The sequence below is a fragment of the Gracilinanus agilis genome, chromosome 3, assembly GCF_016433145.1.
Source record: "Gracilinanus agilis isolate LMUSP501 chromosome 3, AgileGrace, whole genome shotgun sequence".
NCBI lineage: Eukaryota > Metazoa > Chordata > Mammalia > Didelphimorphia > Didelphidae > Gracilinanus > Gracilinanus agilis.
In genome coordinates this window covers 531,053,249-531,078,197 of record NC_058132.1, presented here as the reverse complement: position 1 = coordinate 531,078,197, position 24,949 = coordinate 531,053,249, and the positions used below count along the sequence as shown (strand labels likewise).

Sequence of the window (24,949 nt, the reverse complement as noted above, 5' to 3'; positions counted from 1 at the left end):
AAGCTCAGTGGATTGAGAGTCAGGCCTAGAGACGGGAGGTCCTAGGTTCAAAATCTGACCTCAGATACTTCCCAGTTGAGAGGCCTTGGGCAAGTCCCCATTGCCCACCCTTACCACTCTTCCACCTATGAGCCAATACACAGAAGTTAAGGGTTTAAAATTAAAAAAAATAAAATAAAATAAAACAAAACGATATTAAAATAAAGGAAAATAGCTACCTTGAAAAGTAACTACAATTAAATTGACTTTGACATAACAGATTAAGTTCCAATCAAAAGTCTTTTTCTTTATTTTCATTTTTTTAACATAAGTAGTTAATATGAAATCTAATCTTCTGGTTCTGCCTTTTTTTCCTTTCCATTTTTAAACTTTTGGTTTTCATTTAATTTCAAACTTATTTTAAACTAGAAAAACATTAAATAAAATTAATATTTCCAGATAAATTGTAGAAGACTGCAGGTGATATCAAGTTCTTTTTACACATCTAATAATTCAAAAGGTAACTTTCAAAGCTGTCTTGCTTACCTGTGATTCCTTCTATTTGGGAGGAGGAAGGGGGGTTGGATAAAACTTTACCCCTAATTCCCCATTCCATCCCCATGTAAAACACTGAAAAACTTAAAATGCAAGAGAACCAATTTGGATAGTTAAAATAAATAATTCAAACCTATCTCCCTATAAGAAGAGTCACAAAGCAACTTTGAGCAATATACTCTATCAGGAACTAAAAGCACAGGCATGAAAATAAGTAACAAGCTCTGCCATTCCTCTGACTGTATCAAACCATGGAATCCTAAGAGGAAAAGAAAAAAAATAGCAAAGCAACCCTCTTTCTTTCTTCCTTCCTTCCTTCCTCCCTCCCCCTCTTCCTCTCCCTCTCCCTCTCCCTCTCTCTCTCTCTCCCTATGAGGACTCAGTAGTTTTAGCTCTTTTTCCTGAATGTATTAAAATGTTAAAAGGTAAAATATCTACCGACTTTGTGAATGGCCATGTTACCTTTATGCTATTTTATGTTTCTTATTTTCTGTATGGCATTTAATCTAAGAGGTGAATGGTCAATCAGAAGTGTACTCATTTTACAAGTTAATCTTTTAAAATTCCATGGCCAGTTTACTAATCAATCAGTTCTGAATCATGATTAAAATTAATGCACTTTTTGAAAGCAATGAAATTTCTATCTGTTTTTAAAGAATTTCCCAATATCTTAAATATTCCACTGTACTTGCAACAACATCTTCTCCCCTAAATTTATCAAATTCTATTTCTAATGTTTTAACAAAGTAAACAGTATGCTGACGTGCAAAGAACATATGGTCCCAATTTTGTCTACATAATATAGAAAATTATAAATTTGTTTTTGTTTTTTAAAACTTAACATAACTTTGCTCAGCACTGAAAGATTAATGGTTCCCAATACAGATTGTTTCCTAAATCTTTGAAATTAACACTTACCTTATATTGTTCCCAGTAAGACTGTACAAAACATTCTGCAGCTGCTTTGGATGATGCATAAGGATTTGTAGGTTGTTTTGGTGAAGACTCATCAAATTCCTAATTTTAAAAAGGATTATCAAGGAGCTTTTAATATATCTATCTATCCAAGAGAATTATGAAGCACTACACAAATCTGACATGTTCATCAGAGTAATAAAATAGTTAAGTTTATTTTAAATGGACTGAAACAAGATAGTTTTAGCTTTTGTTCAAGGATAAATTATTGTAGGGACAAGGAATAACTTGTAATTTCATTGGGATTTTTTTGTTTATTTAATTAATTTTGAATATTTTTCCAAGGTTATATGATTCATGTTCCTTCCCTCCCTTCCTCCAACCCCACTCCCATAGCCAATGAGCTATTCCACTGGGTTTCTCATGTATCATTTCCGTATTATTAATATTTGCAATAGAGTGATCATTTAGAATCTACATCCTCAACCTTATCCTCATTATTAATATTTGCAATAGAGTGATCGTTTAGAATCTACATCCTCAATCTTATCCCCATTGAACCATGTGATCAAGTAGTTGCTTTTCTTCTGTGTTTCTACTCCCACAGTTCTTTCTTTGGATGTGGATAGCATTCTTTCTCATAGGTCCCTCAGAAATGTTCTGGATCACTGCACTGTTGCTGATAGAGAAGTCTATCAGCATTTGATTGTGCCACAGTGTATCCATCTCTGTGTACAATGTTCTCCTGGTTCTGCTCCTTTCACTCTGCATCAATTCCTGGAGATCATTCTAGTTCACATGGAATTCCTCCAGTTCATTATTCCTTTGAGCACAATAGTATTCCATCATCAATAGATACCACAATTTGTTCAGCCATTCCCCAATTGAAGGGCATATCCTCATTTTCCAACTGTTTTGCCACCACAAAGAATACGACTATAAATATTTTTGTACAAGTCTTTTTCCTTATTATCTCTTTGGGGTATAAACCCAGCAATGGTATGGCTAGATCAAAGAGCAGGCAATCTCTTAATGCTCTTGGGGTGTTTCAAATTGCCTTCCAGAATGGTTGGATCAATTCACAACTCCACCAGCAATGCATTAATGTCCCAATTTTGCCACATTCCCTCCAACGTTTATTACTTTCCTTTGCTGTCATATCGGCCAAGCTGCTAGGTGTGAGGTAGTACCTCAGAGTTGTTTTGATTTATTTCTCTGATTATAAGAAATTTAGAACACTTTTTCATGTTTTGATTGATAGTTTTGATTTCTTTATCTGAAAATTGCCTATTCATGTCCCTTACCCATTTGTCAATAGGGGAATAGCTTGATTTTTTTGTACAACTGATTTAGCTCCTTATAAATTTGACTAATTAGACCTTTGTCAGAGGTTTTTGTTATTTTCCCAATTTGTTGTTTCCCTTCTAATTTTGGTTGCATTGGTTTTGTTTGTACAAAACCTTTTTAATTTAACGTAATCAAAATTTTTCATTTTACATTTTATAATATTCTCTATCTCTTGCTTGGTCTTAAATTCTTTCCTTTCCCATAGATCTGACAGGTAAACTATTCTATGTTCACCTAATTGACTTATACTTTCCTTCTTTATATTTAAGTCATTCACCCATTCTGAATTTATCTTGGTATAGAGTATGAGATGTTGATCTAAACCTAATCTCTCCCAGACTGTTTTCCAATTTTCCCAACAGTTTTTATCAAATAGTGGGGTTTTCCCGCCAAAGCAGGGATCTTTGATTTTATTGTACACTATCTTGCTAAGGTCATTTACCCCAACTCTATTCCATTGATCCTCCCTTCTGTCTCTTAACCAGTACTATATTGTTTTGATGACCACTGCCTTAAAGTACAGTTTAAAATCTGGTACTGCTAGACCACCATCCTTTACTTTTTTTTTTTCTGTTATTTCCCTTGATATTTTGTTCTTCCAAATGAAATTTGCTATAATTTTTTCTAGTTCAGTAAAAAGTTTCTTGGTAGTTTGATAGGTATGGCACTGAATAAGTAAATTAATTTGGGTAGAATTGTCATTTTTATTATGTTAGTTCATCCTACTCATGAGCAATGAATGTTTTTCCAATTGTTCAGATCTCATTTTAATTGTGTGTAAGTGTTTTGTAGTTATGTTCACATAATTCCTTTGTTTGTCTTGGCAAATAGATTCCTAAATATTTTATATTGTCTAGGGTAATTTTGAATGGAATTTCTCTTTCTCACTCTTGCTGCTGAGTTGTGTTGGAAATACACAAAAATGCTGATGATTTATGTGGGTTTATTTTGTATCCTGCAATTTTGCTAAAGTTGTAGATTTTCCACTAACTTTTTAGTTGATTCTCTAGGATTTTTTTAAGTAGACCGTGTGTTACATAGAAATGGGCAGCCATTTTCTGTGGGTGCAAATCAGCAGTTTGCCACTTTTGAACACAGAACCTGGCAAAGCACCTAGGATGTGTGCCAGGGTGACAGTTAAGGACAGGGTATAAATTGGGTCCACAAACACCTGGGGTCTTCACTTCTTTCTCTCATCCAAGGGTTAGGGTGGTGGAACTGGGCCCCTGGGTGGTTTGGAAGATTTGAGTTAGGCTGCCAGGTAGGGACCACCTTCATTGCTAGCTAAATCAGTACCTTATTGGCATAGCCAACAACCTTTAAATCAAGTAAGAGTTAACAGCTACCTTCAGGAAAACAACAGCAATCTGATCCAGGGGCCTGACAGCCTCTGGGCTCAGTTACAAACAGTAACAGAATAGGGGAATGCCCTCAAGGCCTTCACATACTCTGCACCTTAGGAATAACTCATGTTTCAAGATTTGTTTTAGTTTCTAACATTAGGCAAGATCACTTAGGGTACTTTCACCCACCTTTCCTATTTCCTCTTATCTACCCTCTGTTTGATTACAAATAAACCCCATTTCATCCTAAAGCCTAACCAATCTTTAAAACCAACTACTTATCTTAGTAACAGAAACCAGTCTCAAGCAGTCAGATCCGGTTAACATATCTAGCTGGCTTTAATCTTTCCAAGCCAGGGAGATCCTTCACTTCAACCTAAGGTTTCGAGAAGTCACATTCTACTTCCTGGAAACATCTACCAACTGCCTGGCTGGATTGATTCCTAAGACTTTGTGGCTAGCAAAGAATCTTGTGTTCTTAAGGAGGCCTTGCCCAGCTGGTGTGGGAACAAACCTACACTTATATCTAGCTGTGGTTAGGGTCTCTCTCTCTCTCCCTATTTAAGTTACCATCACTAGCTTTGCCTGAGCCCCCTGCTGCTCATAACAACCAACATATCATCTGCAAAGAGTGATAGTTTAGTCTCATTGCCTACTTTAATCCCTTCAATTTCTTTTTCTTCTCTAATTGCTACTGCTAGTGTTTTTAGTACAATGTTAAAATAGAGGTGATAATGGGCATCCTTGCTTCATTCCTGATCATAGGGAAAGACTTTTAATTTATCCCCATTGCAGATGATACTTGCTGATGGTTTTAAATATATAGATTTATTATTTTTATGAAAAGCCCTTCTATTGCTATACTTTCTTGGGTTTTCAATAGGAATGAGTATTATATTTTGTCAAAGGTTTTTTTCTGCATCTATTGAGATAATCATGTGATTCTGTTGGTTTGGTTGTTGATATGATCAATTATGTGGATGTTTTTCCTAATATTAAACCATCCTTGCATTCCTGGTATAAATCCCACCTGGTAATAGTGAATAATCCTTGTGATCACTTGCTAGAGTTATTCTGCTAGTTTTCTATTTAAGATTTTTGCATCTATGTTCATTAGGGAGATTGGTCTGTAGTTTTCTTTCTGTTTTTTGTCTGTCTGGCTTTGGAATCAGTACCATATTTATGTCATAAAAAGAATTTGGTAGAACTCCTTCTTGCCTTATTTTGTCAAATAGTTTATATAGTACTGGGATTAGTTGTTCTTTAAATATTTAATAGAATTCACTTGTGAATCCATCTGGCCATGAGTTTTTTGTTTTTTTTTCCTGGTGGATTCCTTGATGGCTTGTTCAATTTCTTTTTCTGAGAGAGGATTATTTAAGTATTCTATTTCATCTTTTGTTAATCTAGGCAATTTATATCTTTGTAAATATTCATCCATATCACTTAGGTTTTTGTATTTGTTGCCATATAATTGGGCAAAATAGCTCTTATTACCTTAATTTCCTTTTCATTAGAGATGAGGTTGCCCTTTTCATCTTTGATACTGTTGATTTGGTTTTCTTCTTTCCTTTTCTTATTAGATTAACCAGTACTTTATCTATTTTGTTTTTTCAAAGTACCAGCTCCTAGTCTTATTTATTCAATAGTTTTTTTACTTTCAATTTAATTAATTAATCTCTTTTGATTTTTAGGATTTCCAACTTAGATTTTATCTGGGGATTTTTAATTTGTTCTCTTTCTAGTTTTTTAAGTTGCATGCCCAATTCACTGACCTCTTCCCTTTCTGATTTGTTGATATATAGACTCAGGGATAAAATTTTTCCCCTGAGTACTAATTTAGCTGCATCCCATAGATCTTGAGATGAAATTATTGTTTCTATGATTTCTTCTTTAACCAACCGAATTTGGAGAATCATATTTAATTTCCAATTAATTTTTGATTTGCCTCTCCATGTACCATTACTGATACTGCATTATGATCTGAAAAGGTTGCAGTTATTATTTCTGCTTTTTTTTTTGCATTTGTTTGCAATGTTTTTATGCCCTAGTACATGGTCAATCTTTGTGAATGTACCATGTGCCACTGAAAAGAAGGCATATTCCTTTTTGTCCCTATTTATTTTTCTCCCTATATCTATTAACTCTAATTTTTCTAAGATTTCATTCACATCTCTTACCTCTTTCTTATTTATTTTTTGTTTTGATTTATCTAGATCTGATAGAGGAAGGTTCAGGGGCTCCACTAGTAGAGTTTTACTATCTTTTTCATCCTTAAGCTCCAATAGTTTCTCCTTTTAAAAATTTGGATGCTATACCACTTGGTGCATACATGTTGAGTACTGATATTTCCTCAGTCTATACTGCCTTTTATCAGGATGTAATTACCTTCCCTCTCACTTTTAATCATATTTTTACTTTGCTTTGTCCAATATCATGATTGTGACTCCTGCCTTCTTTTTCTCAGTGGATGCCCAATAGATTTTGCTCTAGCCTCTTACCTTTACCCTGTGTGCGTTTACCTGCCTCGTGTTTCTTGTAGACAACATATGGTGGGATTTGGGTTTCTAATCCACTCTATTTGCTTATGTTTTATGGGTGAGTTTATCCAATTCACATTCAGTTATGATTACCACCTGTGTATTCCCCATCATTTTGATTTCCTCTTTTAGTCCTGCCCTTTCTTCTTTCACTATTTCCTTCTATATCAATGTTTTGCTTTTAGGCAGTCCCCCTATTCCCCACCCTTATTTTACTTCCCTTCCCACCCCCTCCCTTCTTATTCCCCTCTTATTTTTCTTCAGGGTCTATTAAATTCCCTACTCTCTTTCCCACCCTTTTGGTACTCCCTGCCCCATTCACCCCACTGGTTTTTCTGTCTCAATTTCCCTTTAGGGTAAGATAGAATTCTATACCTCAATGAATCTAGATGCTCTTCCCTCTCAGGACTGATTACACTGAGAGTAAGGTTTAAGTATCACCTATTAGCACTCTCTTCCTCTCTGTTTTATAATAGTATTTTTCCCCTCCCCCTCTCATGTGCCTCTTTATGTGGTATAATTTATCCTATTTTTCTTCTTCCTTCAAGTTTCTCTTGGTGCCATCTTCTCCCCCCTTTTTTGTAACATATCATCTTAAACTACTTAGTACCCCAACCTCTACCTATAAATAATTCTTCTAACTGCTATGATAGTAAAAAGTTTGTTGCAAATATCATTTTTCCATATAGGAATATAAAAAAATGTGACCTTACTGAAGTTCTTTTAAAAAAATTTTTTTCACTCTTTCTTATTTATCTTTTCATGTTTCTCTTGAGTTTTGCATTTGGACATCAAATTTTCCATTTAGTTCTGGTCTTTACTTTACAAATACTTGGAAATCTTCTATTTTGTTAAATGTCCATAATTTCCCCTGGAAGTACAGTCAGTTTTGATGGGTAGGTAATCCTTGGTTGTAGACCCAATTCTCTTGCCTTTCTGAATATCATATTCCAAGCCTTTGCAGTCCTTTAGTGTGGAAGCTGCCAGATCCTATGTAATCCTGACTAGGGGTCCTTGATATCTGAATAGTCTCTTTCTGGCTTCTTGCAATATTTTCTCTTTGACTTGGAAGCTCTTGAATTTGGCAACTACATTTCTGGGGGCTATCTTTTGAGGATTTATTATAGGGGGTGATCTATGAACTCTTTCATTGTCTATTTTGCCCTCTTGTTCAAGAATGTCAAGGCAATTTTCTTTGATAATTTCTTATAATATGATGGCAAGGCTTCTGTTTTTTTCTAGATTTTCAGGTATACCAGTGATTCTCAAACTGCCTCCTCTGGACCTGTTTTCCATGTTCATCTTCTTCTCAATGAGATATTTTATGTTTCCTTCTATTTTGTCATTCTTTTGACTTTGCTTTATTACTTCTTGCTCTTATGAGATCATTGGCTTCTACTTGCCCAATTCTAGTCTTTAAAGACTTGTTTTCAACTATAATCTTTTGATTTTCCTTTTCGGTTTGGTCTAACCTGCTTTTTCATGGCTTCCAGCAGGTCAGTAGGTGTTGGGGGGGGGCAGGGTTGATCAGCTCATGCTTTGGTAGGTATAATTTTATCCCCTTATAGCGTGGAAATGTCCAAATGCTGCCTATCTTCAAGGTTGTTCCCCTTTCCTCTTCTGATTTTGATTTTTGTCCTATTGAGATGCTTTATTGTGATCAATAGTAGGAAGAGTCATGAAGTTCCTTCTACAGTGCATCCATCTTAGCCCAGAAGTCCTTCATTGGGATTTCTGATAGAGACTCGCACTTCTTCTGCAACTTAAGTCTTAGGAGAATTGTTTTAGGGCACTAAAAATGGATAGGTGATTTGTCTAGATTCACAAAGTTTTTATTAGTCAGAGGCAGAATCTGAGCTCGGGTTTTCCTGCCTCCAAGGTCAGATTTTCTATCCATTATGACGAGCTATCTCCTAAACTACAGTAAATGTTTTAAACTCAACATTTAAAAAAACTATTTTTATAAACTGTATAACAAGAGGTAAAGCAAGACCATTCTATAGTGATGAGAGCAGGCTTTGGAGGGACATGGTCTCTAGGCTCTGATCACCACACTTGGCAAAGAAATTAAGAGTAATTATTTGCCCATAAAACTTGACAACTCAGCCAGATGTTATAAAATCATGTCAATATTTTATCATTAAGACTTCTAAATTGTTGCCCACCATTGAAGAAGCATTTAATATACTGCATAGGTACCATAGGGACATAAAATCTCAGAATGGAAGGCACTTTAAAGTTTATCAGGTATCTAGATCTGATGTTTAAATCTCTAATACAAGGGGCAGCTGGGTAGCTCAGTGGAGTGAGAGTCAGGCCTAGAGACAGGAGGTCCTAGGTTCAAACCCGGCCTCAGCTACTTCCCAGCTGTGTGACCCTGGGCAAGTCACTTGACCCCCATTGCCCACCCTTACCAATCTTCCACCTATGAGAAAATATACCGAAGTACAAGGGTTTAAAAAAACAAACAAACAAACAAATAAATAAATAAAAATAAATCCCTAATACAACATTCTCAATAAGTGACTCTCTAGTTGCTACCTGACCACTAGGAGCTCAATACCTAAAGGAAGTAGCTCCCTGTATTAGCAGAGACATGTGTTTCAAAGTTCTCTATAAAGAGTCAAAATGTAATTTCCTCAATTTCAGTTCACTAGTTCTATTTTTGCCCTCTGAAGCCAAAAATGGGTGGGGGAGCAGAGGAATCTAATTATCACAGCCTAATATTTGAAGATACTTACTATGTCTCCAAAGCCTTCCCTTTTTCAGTCTAAACATTCCCAGTTACTTCAGCTGACATGATTTCAGGTCTAAATCCTCCTCAATATTCTCATTCTTCTCCTGTGATACATTCTGGTTTGTAAATCACTCTTTTAAAATGTGCCCATAACTAGGTGCAATATTATACTTGTGGTCTGACTAGTGCAGAGTACAATGGATTTAATATTTCTCTTGACCTGAACTCTGTATTCCACTGATATAGCCTGAGACCACATGAGCATTCTAAGCATCTATATCACATCGTTGGCTCATTTTAATCAAGTGCATTACAAGCCTAATTTACATTTATGCAGAATTATTTCATCTTACACATTATGGATTATTATTCTTGCCCACCAAGACCTTTTTTGTCAGATCCTGTTTTTGTCTCTTTCAGCTCTCTCTCAAGGCTTTGTGTCTATTACATGTTTACAGAGTGCCTATTACATGCTAAACAAAGATAGTGTGGAACAGAGAAAGGGGCATTAAATATAGAGCTAGACAACCTGGGTTCCAGTTCCCAACATGACACTTTTCTCCCTATGAGACTCTGAGCGGGTTATTTTGCCTCTTTGGTCTACTTCCTCATTTGTAAAATGTCTGTAATAGCTGACCTTTTAGGTTTCATTTCTTCCAGTTCAAAACCTGGGATCTAATGAATGTAACAGCAACCACTCATTTGATTTCCAACCTCTCTTCCATCCAATCTAACAAATACATAGCTGCCAGAAAAGCCATTTGCTGATAAAAGAAATAATATGTATTTTATAAATGACAATTTCTATCATCTTATGCTTTTTAGAACTACTTTTTTTTTAAACCTCTTAGCCTAAGAAATTGGGTTATTTTTAAAATATCTTTTAGATCACTCTACTGCAAATATGAATAACATGGAAATAGGTTTTGAACAATGATACATATATAACACAGTGGAACTGCTTGTCAGCTTTGGGAGGGGGGAGGAAAGGAAGGGGAGGGGAATCATAAATCATGTAACCATGGAAAAATTTTCTAAATAAAAAAAGGGAAAAAAAATAAAGTCCATCTTTCAGAAGTTTAAAATAAAGTAGATGAAATATCAAGTTTTCCATACTTACCTCATCAAGGCTACCTCCATATACTTCATCAGTGCTTACATAAATGAACTTCTCTACTCCGGTTTCATAAGCAGCACGCACCAAAACATGGGTGCCATAAACATTGACATAGGTAAACTCCAGGGCATGAACAAATGAAAGATCTTTAAAAAAAAGTTAAAGTAAAATCATTATATTTAGAACTAAATACAGAACAGACTGAGAGCACCAGAATATCAAATCTTTCCATGTAATTTCTAGGGATTAAAAGGAAAAGGGTAGAATCACATCTGGGAGGCTATAAATAGGGAAATAGTAGATTGAGACCTGAGAACAATGGGCAAAGAGAAAAATTCTCTTCAATAACCATTTTAATAAATTTCACAAATAAAAATCCAATATATGATGATCATTTCTACTGAACAGAAAGTATCGATCCTGCTTCTGGAAGAAAGTAAGGCAAAAGCCTCTAATTCTTTTGGTATTCTTAGTCTAGAGATTTGTATTAAAAAAAAAAAGGACTGATTCCCACAGCTTCAACAGTTCCTCTGTATTTTTGCTAAGAGGAACTCCTACAAAATGATTGGAGGGAACCAGGGAATGATAGGAATTAAAATGAATTTTTTGATCAAAAGTTAGTGAAGAGAGGGGGCAACTGGGTAGCTCAGTGGATTGAGAGCCAGGCCTAGAGACGGGAGGTCCTAGGTTCAAATCTGGCCTCAGACACTTCCCAGCTGTGTGACCCTGGGCAAGTCACTTGACCCCCATTGCCTACCCTTACCACTCTTCTGCCTTGGAGCCAATACACAGTATTGACTCCAAGACGGAAGGTAAGGGTTTAAAAAAAAAAAAAGTTAGTGAAGAGATGGACTGAAAGATTCAAAGGACAGTTGAGGGGACCAAATATTTTTCAAAAGATTGATTTTTTTAAAAAGATGCCAGAAAAAATTTCCTCGTGCTTTCTTCCTGCCTGATTGTGACAGTCTAGATTGAATAGGGGAATACAAGAGATGACTAAACAAACTATTACTTCTTTATGTGAATATTTTTCTAGGGAATATAAAGAGTTTTTATACTTTTTTATTTTTGACAGGTATTTATTTTGAACGTGTGACAAAAAGGCATAACTCAGATCTGCCAATTTATTAGACCTTTTTGACCTTGGGATAGTTCTATAAAAATAGTTTGAGGTAAATTATTTAGACTTTAAATATATCAGTTCTAAAATGGTAGTTGTGTGATGGGACCATTTTGATGATTAGGGGCAACATGTATTGGTCTGAAACTGATTTCAAAGTGGTAGTGTTAGTTTACCAGTTCATAGTCACATCTAAAAATAGAGATCAATGATACCTGGAAGTCCCAGATTGATATTTTCTTTAAAAGCTCAAGTGTTGAAACCTACAAATAAAACTGGGTTTTATATCTGGGAAAAAAAAACAAAAAAGAATGATTTTTTTTTTCATGCCTAAGAGCTTTTAATAGTGAGCAAGCAGAGTTCAGGTGTCTGGATTTACAATAAGCTAAGGGATATTATATTAGACTACTATCACTTCCTAGAAGAAATGACACTCAGGGGAAGAACAGTTAATTGCAGCAAACAGCAGCAGTAAACCTTATCAAGCAACAACAATGGAGATAAAACACAGAGGAGAGCCTTCAGGCAGATACCAGAACAGTAGAGGATCCACCCCAATAGAGACAACAGTTCACCTGATAAAATCACTAGAGGCCAGTGGTGGATATGCAGTATCAGAGGTAAGAACTTTTCCATCCACTATGTACCCTTACAACATGTGTGCCCCTCTGTATGTCATCTGATCAATATTCCCTATGTATGAGTCCCTCCAGATGTATTCTCTCCCCAATGACAATAGGATAACCTGTGGGAGACTATATTCTTATCTGCATAGAGGTATTTATCTGGTAACTTATTTTTCTAATTTAAATGTCTTTTGCTCTGTTTGGTATAAGAGTCAATTCATCAGGAGGGGAAGTACAGGGTTGGGGTGGGAAGACATTAGGAATGCTTGTCCCTCATGCCTATAAATGCACTCCCTTCTTCCATCCATTTTATCTCTTTCTTCCTATAGTATTTAGCTAAAGCAATATAATCTGCATAATACTTTCCAACTTCCCACAATTTGGAAAGGTATCAGTGTCTCAAACTACTTTGGAACTACTATATATTCATACACATACACACATATAGACACATGTGTATATATGTATATTTTTATGTTATATATCTTTTCAATTTTATATGTATGCAGTATGTTTATATGTACTTTTTGTTTTCCTTATTTGACTTGTGAGTAGGGATTGTTTCATTCTTTGTGCTTGTTATCAAGAGCCTAGCAGAATGTTTGTCACATATGGCAGATAGGTCCTTAATCAATATTTAGTGATTAATGTCAAATTTTTGGGGGAAGCTTTCAGGATATAAATAACAAATACTATAGTAGTAAAAAAATTGAATTTACATGTATTAGTACAATATCAAGTTCAATTTAAGAATAGTTGGTTTTCAACACAGCTTAAAAACAAGCTTAATAAGCATTTTAAATTTAAAACAATATTGCATAATCAAGCAGGTTTTTTTAATTCATAAAGCACTTAACTAAAAGAAAGTTTGAAGACAATCCTGGCTAAAACACTAAATAGTTATTTCACTTTTAGTGATCAAATCTTAAATTAATTTATATTGAAAATGCTCAAAGACCTTGAAATCTTGCCAAACTAACTTCACTTGAGATTTTTGGCATTACCAGAAATGGAGTTAAAAGAACAAAACAAATAGAAAAGAAAAAAAAGATAATTGTGAATAGACATTTGTTTTGAGAAAGCATCACATATAACAGTGCTCACCTACATGTGTTTGAGCTGCAAAATGTAGGACTATATCTATATTCTCAGTTTCAAAAAGCAGTCTTATAAAGTGAGGTTCACAAATGTCACCCTAAATAAGAAAACAAAGAGAAATGAGTTCTCTATGCATTACCATAACTTTCTACATGAAAAAAATAAAAGCTACAGGGAAAAAATTGAATTTACATATATTAATACAATACCAAGTTCACAACAAAACAGACAACTACAAAGTTGAAGTACAGTAAAGACTGCAGAATGAAATATACCACATTAATGATTTTTCAAACTATATGGATATCTCAAGTGTCAAATATTTTAACCTTTTTAAATAGAAAACTTTCTTAATGTATTATGATTTCCCTGTTTTCTTAAAGAACACAATGAATATAACCTAGCTTTTTCTTAATGACTCAGGCTCATAATGAATGCATCAATTATTGCTTCAATAAACTTTTTTTCTTTTATTCTCTTGGAGTTGTAGCTTCTGCTACAATGGCCTTCCTCTTGTACCTTTTTTCTTCTAATTTGCTGCTTTCCAAGCTGCTGTATCCAGAGGAATCAGATAATTAAATTTATTAGAATTGTGTATAAATGAAATCATTAAATTGGCCAGGAAACCCCTCCCAGAATGTTAATGTCCTCTAGTGAATATGAAAGGAAGTAGTCCCTAAAAACAATGTTAAAATAAATGATGGGTTCTACGGTAGCCAAAAATCCAGATTATCAAAATTTTAAATTCAACATAAGAGACCTAACACTTTAATAAATAATCTAAAGTTCACACAATGGGAGAAAGCTAAAGGAGGAAACAATTGCATTTGGAGAAGAGAATTTTAGGTACGTCATATAATCTCCCCAGGGCAACAAAAGGATCTTGGAGAAGGAAAAGGAGTTCATGGGATCCTTAAAGTGTGGTAAAATGATATTCAAAACTGTATTCAAGTTCAGAGAAATCTCTAGAAGTATCTTTATATCATTCCTAATCAAATGTGAAGCAACAAATTTCTTTTTTTAATGTTGTGAACAATTTTTAAATGCTTACTAAGGGCCTATTATGTAAAAAGCAAATTCCTGTCCTGAGAAGCAGAGAGTATAGTATATTAAGCACTGGATGTGGGCTTCCTAAGATCTGGGCTTGAGTTCTGCCTCAGAACTTCCTTTTGTGTAATTCTGGGCAAACATTTTCATTATGGCCTCAGTTTTCCTATATATATAAAATGAGGCTGGACTTAATAATCTCAAGAAGCCTGGTCTAGTGTTGAATCTAAGAGTAAATTCTCTTAAAGAAGTTTATATTCTAAGTACACAATAATTGTGAGAACTAGAAAGAAATTTAGGGGTGTATATCCTTCCATTGTTAAACAAATCCTGCCTTCACAGAGGCAGAAAAACATGTATTTGCCCCTCATCCAAAAGAAGTCTCTTTTGGAGAGGAGTTAGTTTGTTTTCATAGAAACATGGAATTTTAAGCTAGTAATGACTTTAGAAATTTTCCAGTCTAGCTCACTTTAACATAGGTAGATTAGTTGGTTATGATCGAGAAGACACAAGATGGAGTCAGGGTACTGAAAATAATACAAATAAAAAGTGTTTTTATTGAAGACGATTTCTTGGTAACAGTTTCACTTAAAAAAAAAAAACATGTTTTTAATACAGTGAGTTAAAAAGAACAAAGTAAAAATTTTCTCTTAAAAATCAGACTGCTTTAATAATCCTATAATTTTTCTGAATTTCCAAAAGTTTTAAAATTGATAATTGCTCTTTAGACTTTAAAACAAACTGCTCTTTGTTGTTGGGATGGTCATATCTACCAATTTACAAATGAATCATTTTCAAAGAAGCTAATTTATGCATATTGACATTAACACTTTCATGCTCTTATAGAAGTGATTCTAAATTTGGTTTTGTGGATTCTAAAGTGTGAGCATAATTATACTATTTGTATCACTGATTAAGAAAAAAATGATAAAAAATATCTATGAAAATGTTATAACTAAATCTGAAAAGATATATATCTCCTCCAATAGAATGTAAGCTCCTTGTGTGCAAGAACCATTTCATTTTTTGTTTTGTATCCCTAGCACAGTGCTTAAGAAGTATTTCCTGAATATTTGACTTAGTGATATTTGACTTAGGTTTCTATTGGAAGCTTAGTGTATTATATGGTGTTAGATATTGACTTAAATAAACCTTTTTTTTTTTTTTTGGCCAAAAATACTTTCCAATATACTGACTTATATAAACCTTTTTTTTGGGCCAGAAATACTTTCCAATTTTCCTAACAGTTTTTGTAGAAAAGGAGTCCTTCCCTTAGTAGTTTGTGTTCTTATCATGAGTTTATTATATTTGATGTTTCTAGGTTATGCTTTTCCAGTCTGTTTCACTGATCTACTTTTTAGTTCTTTAAAATCAGTACCAAATAGTTCTGAAGATTACTGTTTTATAATAGCTTTTTCTAATGTGCTATGCCGTCTTAATTCCTGAGAATCCAGATCTTTTGTTTATCCAAAAGAATTTTTAAAAATTATTTTATCTAGTTTTATAAAGCAACCCCTTATTAGAATGACTATTATAATACTATATCCTGAATTAAAGTAGTACCAACACTCATATTGTAGCCCTAAACAAATGTTTTATATATTTTATAGGTGGTTTAAATTAAATTTCTTCTTAACTTCCACTTGATTTTTATTAGTACTATGTAGAAATACTGGATTTTTTAGGAACCATGATACTTTATTGAAAGCCATTAAATCATCTTGATTAGTTTTTTTTTACTTATTCCTGGAAGTTTTCTAAATAAGGTATTATTTCATTAACAAATGAGGATAATTTTGTTTCCTTGTTGCCAAGTTTACACTTTTCTTTTCCTCTTATGACTAATCAGATTTTAAACAAAACATACAAGAGCAACAGAACAGAAATAAGAAAGATGATATACCTGTATAAACTTGTAGTTCTGTTTGTTAGAAATAGTTTCAAGGTTTTTCAGGCTTGCACAGTAGTCGAGCTTAAAAGGAAAAAAGCAACAAAATCATTATAAATCACTACTGATTTTCATTATAGAATTGTCACTGTGTCGATTTATTTCAATAACTACAGAAGGGTCAGTTCTAGCTATTTTAAACTTTTAACGTAATTAGAAAAAAATTGGATTCAGAATTAAAAGACCAAGATTCAAATCCAGCTCTACTACTTACACTGTACATGGCCTTGGACAAGCCACTTAACCCTCTCTAGGCCTCAGTTTTCTTACTGTAAAATAAAGATGTTGGACCAGATAATGAATATGATCTCTATGTTTGATTAAAAAAAAAAACCTAAGGTCCTATGAAAACTTAAAAAACCTCTGCTTTCTGTAGTCTATATTCTGCCTTTCTCTAGGTCATTATAAAATATAAATAGCTTTATACCTTTATTGGGACAAGCAAAGATTTCCTTTCCAGAAGGAAAGTAAGACTTCTGAATTTTTCTTAAAAGATAAAAAGTTTTACAATTACATTTCACTTATGCTTTAATAGTCACTGATTTCAACACACCTTTTGTTGACACAAATCACAGCACTTCTATGATTTAGTAGACAGACTTTGAAAATTGCTATGAGTGAAAAACTCATCACCACTTTGTGGTCAACTTGGTGAATGTGAAATGTAAATAGAACATTTACACTTTTGTTTAAGCTCAGAAATCATGTCAATTATTGAAGATTCTGAGTGTTTTGCCTGAGTTTCTGTTAATTGTTTCTAATTATAAAACCATGTACAGCAAAATTCTCAAAATTAATTTTACTTCATTTTGATTTTAAAACTAAATTAATATGTCAATACCATTTTTCAAAAGTAGTTTATGAAAAAAATAGGTGACATATTTCATGAGTAACTTTTATAATTACTGGGTTTAAAGAGTGAGGAACAGGAGGGCAGCTTGGGTGAGGGATAACAGTCTGGAAACCAACAAACTGGGGAAACACAAACCACACCAAGATACAGGGTTTGGGAAATCTTGGAATGACAGTTGATACCAACTGCTACCTCAGATCCACCTAGCCTAGGGGTCTGTGAAACCTACAAACTACAGTGAGTGAGACTGGGACAAAGGAATTATAAAACACAGGTTTAATCAAGCCTATAAGGGTAAGAGATAATGGGGAGAGGTCACCCTAAACCTAGGACACTAAAGACAAACACAGGGGCTGAGAAAAAGGTCAAAAACTACACTACTCTAACACAGGCTGTCAGCCTGGCTGGCTGGAAGATTTTGTCCACTTCTGCTCCTCTTGATGGTCACAGGAAAACCAGGTCCACAGCAAGGTAAATCCAAGATAGTAAAATCAAGGAGCTTGACTCAGACTGGGATGGCCACCACCTCAGTTTGATCTTCTTGCTCACTTGATCTTCCACTGGCAGGTTTTTCTTCTTTGTGTTGAATCCACACTTCTTGGGCTCTCCATTGGGACAGGTAAGCAGCCACACTCTCCCTGTCTCAGCCTTAACCAGAGTCTCTAGAGGGAAAACTTCCCTTCTCTTCATTCCATGGTTGGAACTCTCAGGTCTTTAGAGACAGCCTGGGTGTTAACTTACCCTAAATATCTAATTTCCTCATAACACATAACACTAAAGAATTTAAAATATTAGATTATATTTATAGTACAAATTTAATTTAGAAGGGAGATGCAGTTTTGCTTGCAATGTTTTTTAATCAAAGACATTTAATTTTTTAAAATACCATAGTAAAGGGGCAGCTGGGTAGCTCAGTGGATTGAGAGTCAGGCCTAGAGACAGGAGGTCCTAGGTTCAAATCCGACCTCCGACACTTCCCAGCTGTGTGACCCTGGGCAAGTCACTTGACCCCCCATTGCCCACCCTTACCACTCTTCCACCTAGGAGCCAATACACAAAAGTTAAGGGTTTAAAAAAAAATACCATAGTAAATGAAAAATTCTAGTTAGTAGATTTGTATGGTAATTTTAAAAATAAGTGCATGTTATAATTCACATTTTTAACATTTTATTCTTATTAAGATAAAAAAGAATGAAGTTTAAAACTTGGTTAGTGCTTCACTCCTTCCATTTAAAAATGCTTATATCTTTTAATGACCAACACTCTCTTAGACTTGTAGTTAAGACTCTCATTCAAGCCTCAATAAAATCTTCTTTGTGATCTAAGATACTTGCTATTGTTTTTAAAATTGGTTTTGTATGACCACCATAATCATATTGCTTCCAATCAGAACAGTTTTTTCTTGAAAATGAAGGAAAAACTTGTCCTTCTTGTATTGCCTACTTTGTCAGACTAGTGTTTGCTACACAAATCAAATTGCTTTGAGGGATAAGTATCACTTCAAAAGCAGCATTGTCCAGATAAAGAGTTTTAATTGACACTTAATGAATCTGTGGCCTAAGTGGTATGGGTAATTGCTACCTTGATGCAAATCACAACCCATATCTGCTTCTTATACATGTTCTCCCTTGTATATTCCATATAGGATGAATCCAATATGATAGAAGCAGTCTTAGAGGTCTTCTTATATTTTCTAAGCGCCTAGACTATCCATCTGTTATCATTCCAGTGCATGTTATAATAAAATATGGTCATAGGACTTTATATCAATTTTACCTTGAATAGTTTTCTATTTACTAAAATGATTAACCTCAAATTCTGACATTTCTTCATGGTAACATATATATTTTTAAATTAAGCTATATTTCTGCATTACTTGTTATACTGCCCAAGTATATTTTTCATAAAGCTTACCTTGTCAAGATTTATGATCATATAGTCTGGGTAATCTTCTACTAGAGAGACTATCACATGTGATGCACTACAAGAAAAATAAAATCAAAGAGGGCAATTTACTTTTGGAAGAAAATGCTGACATCTCCTTAGAATTCTAGAATATTAGGTTTATCTATCCTTTATCTAGATTACCCTTTATTTATATCTTGGGGAAAAAATATGCACTTTATGTCTTCTGACTTGCCTCCTACATAAATGCAGTAAAATTCTAAATACTGAATCCTGGAAGTATCTTCTTTTTCTTGCTAAGCTTCCCCATTACAATATAGTCATTCATACAATGTCTTTAATTTGTGTAGTAGTTTATAGTACTTTCACAATCATAATCTCATTTTATCTTCTTAACAAATCTGTTAGGGAAGCAGAGCTATTACTGTTAGGGTAATTTTAAAGAAAGAAACAGCCTCAGGAAGTTGAAGAGAATTGCTTAGTCACATAGCTATACAAGTATCAGCTGGAACCAGAACTCAGGTCTTTGACTTCTAATCCTAGCACCTGATTCATTACATTTGGGCTCATAAAAACAAGGAAGACTTTTTGACTCCAAAAATTCTATGTCAACTCAATGAACAGACAGTTGCAAAAAGGCAGTCTCAAAATTTCAAGTTAGGAAGGACATACTTCAAAGTTCTAGTATATCTGTGTCTTAGTGTCATTGTTGATTTTAGTGTTGCCATCTATTATACACTGAGTTACAAAGAAAAAAAAATAATTTAACTTGCTTAGGTACCCTGGTCAACACATTTATCAATGCAGGAAGAACAGCCTGGTTTAAAAGAAGGAACATTAAATTATGCATTAGGTATGTGACCATGGGCAAACTACTTGACCTTCTCCCCAAAAGTAAAATGAGGCAACTGGAATCTAAGGACAAATAATATGGTTCGACAAATCAAGAGCAATTAGAAATGCAAACAAAATAAACTATTTAGCTTCTTTACCTAATAAGTTATATATCTTGATTACAAACCAGTGGTTATCACTAAAAATTAAAATTTGTTTCTACCTCCCAAGTTTAACATTTCACACTAAGAAGCTGGATCCTAAGTCAATATTTTATTATGGAAACAGTATTCCTCCCAAAAAACCTTCTTTATGGCAAAAAGTTTGATACCCCTAAGGCATAATACTCTAACCTAGCCTGCTGAATTCCCACTTAATCCTTAAAAGCCTAACTCAATGTTCTCTCCCAAATTCTGCTCCTCTAGCACCAAAATTAAATGAGAAGCCAAGACTGGTCACAAAATACTTATAAACATGGACAATTTCTTGATCTCACTTGCAACAAGAACATATAATGGATTTTCTTGCAAAAACTTTCCTTTACAATGCCTTTCCTGATTCCACCAGTTGATGATACCCTTCATTACTTTGCATTTTTCTTGCTCATATCCTATATCTACTTATCAGTAAACTTGTTATTTCTTCCAAAAGAACGTAAACTCCTCAATAGCAAGCACTGTCTCACTTTTGTATTAGTCTCCGCATTAAATAAACATTTGCTGGTTGATTGACATGGTAAATAAAAAAAAAAAAGAAGCCACTATTATCCAATAAAAATGTGTTTAATCAGAGGCTGAACACCCAATTTTTTCTATAAAAATATTTATGACTTAAATTGTAAACGTTAAGGATAAGCCAAACATTAAGAATAATCTTTGCAAAGTGGAATTCTATTTCCACTTGTATTTTTATAACAATTTAGTTCTCATCATCTGACCACTTTGTCCCTTGGGATCTTCATTTCATCCATTGTCTCCCTTCTCTTCTTGCATCTTCAATCTTTTATTTTCCACTGGCTCTTCACTTCTGCCTGCAAACATTTCATTCAAACTTCTCCCCCAAAATCCTCTTCTCAAAGGTCACCAATGATTTCCTAGTAACCAAATCCCATAGCTTTTCCTCAGCCCACTTCCCTTTAACCTTTCTGCAGCAATTACTTAGATTTAAGGTAGGATAGAAAGCTGACAACTAAAAAGCAAGCTATGGCTAAGGGCATGGACATTCCAGGATGGAATGAAGCCAGAGGTTTGAAAAAGAGAGTGGACTTCTTGGCTAAGCTGAGGAGAAGGAGAATGTATCTGTGGTCCAGGTTGCTGAGATTCAAGGAGCTCAGAGTTTTGGGATTTTAGCAGAAGACTGACAAAACCATTAATCAACTCAGCCGATGTAGAGATAAGGTTCAGATCTGCAGCTGGCGGACAGCTGTCAGATAGCCTATTCTCCCTAGTGCTTCCTTTCGATTTAATAGCTGTTCAAGAACTTGTTCTTGATTCCTGATATCATCTTGGAGCAGCTTGTACCTGAGCAGGAGAATCCCAAACTTCAGCCCTCTCCAATATAGCTAGAGCTGTCTGCTAGTGTAGCAGAGACAAGCCAGCTGACCCCTTACATTCTAAAGTCAGTTGGTCTGTTTTCTTTAGTGATTAGAAAATCTTCCACCCACTTTCCAGTTTACCAACATTAAAATCTGTTTTATTATACTTCCTTTATCTCCTCTACACCATCAAGGACCCACTATTAAAATTACCAGCATTTCTGGCTGTTTGGTGGACAGTTCAAGTGTCAACTGTCATTCCCCACATACCTTGTGTGGTTATTCAGTGTTACCTAGTTAATCCTTTCCTTGTGGGGTGTGGGTGTGTTTGTGTTATTTCCTATTTATTTACTTTTGCCACCTACAACCTAAACATAGGCTCTGTCCTTGGCCCTTTTCTCAAAATAAACTTGGGAATTTCTTAACCCCTAATCCAATGATTTTAATTTCCCCTTCATGCAAATCACTCACAAATCTCTCTAGTCCTAAACTTTCCCCCAAACTCCAATATACCATTTCTAACTTGGTAGGGAACATTTCCATCTACACATTCATTCCACCTGAATCTCAAATAAACTGTTACAAAACAGACTGTTTTGGTTTGGTTTGGTTTGGTTTTTTTGTCCCATTAAAAGAGGCAGTCCTGATTCCTTTATTTCTATCAGTGGTACCAATCTTTTACTATCATCTCCTTTACTACTCATATGTAAAAAATACTAACTGCTAAGGATTCTTCTTCATTATAAAATCTCTTTTCCATTCCTGTTGTCTCATTAGAAGTACTGCAAAAGTCTTTCAATACATTCCATTCTACCTTCACACCATTTTACATACTACAGTCAGATTTAAACTTCCCATTAAATTTGCCCTATTTCACTGGGCTAGAAAGAGTATCAGATGAGGTAATACATATGTATCATGAAGTTATGAAACTGCTTTTATATGTGACTTATGTAAATCAGTCATTACTTTACAGTTAAGCCTTTTATGCAAAAGTACTCTTAAATTAATCAAGTGTCAAACATATTATAAGTACTATTATTGTACTACTTTATATGATAATGTTCTACCAATAAAATGATTCTGAGAAATGGCAAAAGAGGAAAAACAAATATATTATCCTGATGCTCAAAGTAAGAAAATAAACAATAAAAAAGACAAAACACCTAACATGAAAATAGGATTTTGTACCCTTTACAACTCACATATTAAGGCCTAATTACTAATTATTATAGTAGTATGTAAAACTGATTACTGATTCATCTGTATACGTAATTACAAAAAGTTAAAACATTCATTTCCTCAGTTGTAAATTGGGGGTAGTAATATTTATAGTAGCTAACTCAAAAGGGGGGCAGCTGGGTGGCTCAGTGGATTGAGAGCCAGGCCTAGAGACTGGAGGTCCTAGGTTCAAGTCTGGCCTCGGACACTTCCAGCTGTGTGACCTTGGGCAAGTCACTTGACCCCTATTGCCCACCCTTACCACTCCTGGGCCAAGGACTGTCCCTAGCCCGGATGAAAAAGGAGGAGGGTTGGGCGTGGGGCTAGCAACCCCATCCTGTAAAAACTATATCTGCTAAAGAAACTGCAACCTAAAGTAGGGGCAGCTGGGCTAGCTCAGTGGATTGAGAGCCAGGCCTAGAGACGAAAGGTCCTAGGTTCAAACCTGGGCTCAGACACTTCCCAGCTGGGTGACCCTGAGCGACTGTGTGACCCATTGCCTACTGGTTGTGGCCCTATGCTCCTAGAAAAATTGGAGTCCCAGGATAAAAAAAAAAAAAGCTCAAAAGGTTTTTATGAAGAGTCAAAAACTCCACCTCACCCTACTACTCTGCAGAGGAGTTCTTGGGTGTGGAGGCCTGCATATATTTTCAGGGTTTTGTGTACTGATTAGTTTTGCTGAGTTGTTTTTTTTCTTTCCTTTAAAAAAATTTCTTTGTTATATGGTATGGCTCTCCAGAACAGGGGAAAATGGAGAAATACAGGGGGGATATAAGAATAAAAGATACAAATTAAACTTTATTTAAAAAAAATTAAAGGTATGGGGCCAGCTGGGTGGCTCAGTGCATAGAGAGCCTGGCTTAAAGATGGGAGGGCCTGGGTTCAAATCTGACCTCAGACACTTCCTAGCTCTGTGACCCTGGGCAAGTCACTTAACCCTTATTGCCTACCCTTTACTGCTCTTCTACTTTAGCACCATACACAGTACTGATTATAAGACGGAAAGTAAGGATTTTCAAATAAAAACAACCTGCCTATAATGTCCTCCCTCCTCTCCCCTTCCTGAATTTTCATCCACCTTCATGTATCTCCTTCCCTACCAAACTTTCCATGCTTAAATGCGGCTCAAAGCACTTTTAGTTCCTCTTTAATATAAGTTATTCCAGGACTCTCATGAATTACTGTTACTAATCATACCCTTATTTTAAACAGTAAAATAAACTAGGGCAGAGTTCTGTCTTATTTAAACTTTGCATCTCTCTGAAGGCACATTCCACAAACGGTAGGCAATAATTTGCTATATTCAATTAAGCTTGATGTAATCCTTCTTGATTGAATGCCTATGGCATCCCAGCCAAGATAAAGTGTAGGAGGATACTGAAGTGGCTAAAAAGTAAAGAAAAAAGATCTCTCTTTTAACCATTTTCTGAGAACAACATCTCAAAGAGATGACTTAATGAGCTCAGCACTACATCCTTCCAGGACCTAGAGGATGCCTATACGACCTTTCAGGACCCGGATGATGACTTGTTGAGCCGCCTGGCGTCAGTGTCCCAGCCAGGCAAGAAGGAGGCGGCGACCACGCCCATCCTCGTTCTGGGTCGCCCACCAGAGGGGCCGCCACCACCACCCCAGTCCACCCTGAGGAGAGACACTACCATTACCTACATGAAGCCAGCACCGCCAGTGACCAGGACTCGCTTGGCGAAGCCGTTTGGGGGACCAGGGGTTTCCCCCCGAGCTTCCCCTGACATCTCTGACTCAGCTCTGCCCCGGAGCCTGACGGGAACCACCACGCTACGACCTTTTGCGACTCACCCTTGCCTTCTCTTCAGGCTTACTTGACGGTAACACGGAATGTCTGAGCCCTTAGGCCAGGAGAGAGCCTCACCCCTCCCCGCCTCAGCCTGGGCCCCCGGCCAGAACTTCGCAAAGGCTACTGGGCATGCGTGCATCTCCGCGCATGCTCAGTAAATCGCCTGGAACTTTACACTTGGTAGACAGAGGGGAAGAATTGAAGATGTTCCTAATGACTAGTTCAAGTTGAGAGATTGATTCTTAAGACAAAATCAATGGACGAACAATTATTTGCTTGACTGAACTGAAGTAACAGACTGAGAGGCAGAGAATGGAAGAGTGCTGATGATGACGATAAAGAAAAAATAAAAACTTAAGTGAAACATTTTTAAAAGGTACGAGAAAAAAGAAGGAAGGATTCTGAAGACTGCAA

The 24,949-nt window shown here is 35.4% G+C and overlaps 1 protein-coding gene across 1 annotated transcript in view; it reads right to left on the bottom strand.

The window, feature by feature from the left end:
- TGDS (TDP-glucose 4,6-dehydratase) overlaps positions 1–24,473 on the bottom strand; it is a 35,020-nt gene extending 10,547 nt beyond the window's left edge. Inside the window, exons 1-6 of the mRNA XM_044667231.1 lie at positions 24,388–24,473; positions 19,140–19,206; positions 16,328–16,396; positions 13,384–13,474; positions 10,537–10,679; positions 1,453–1,551 (exon numbers count right to left, since the gene is read on the bottom strand). Of these exons, the coding sequence (XP_044523166.1) occupies positions 1,453–1,551; positions 10,537–10,679; positions 13,384–13,474; positions 16,328–16,396; positions 19,140–19,206; positions 24,388–24,473 (555 nt within the window). The remainder of the gene's footprint in view (positions 1–1,452; positions 1,552–10,536; positions 10,680–13,383; positions 13,475–16,327; positions 16,397–19,139; positions 19,207–24,387) is intronic.
- Positions 24,474–24,949: the final 476 nt, after the last annotated feature.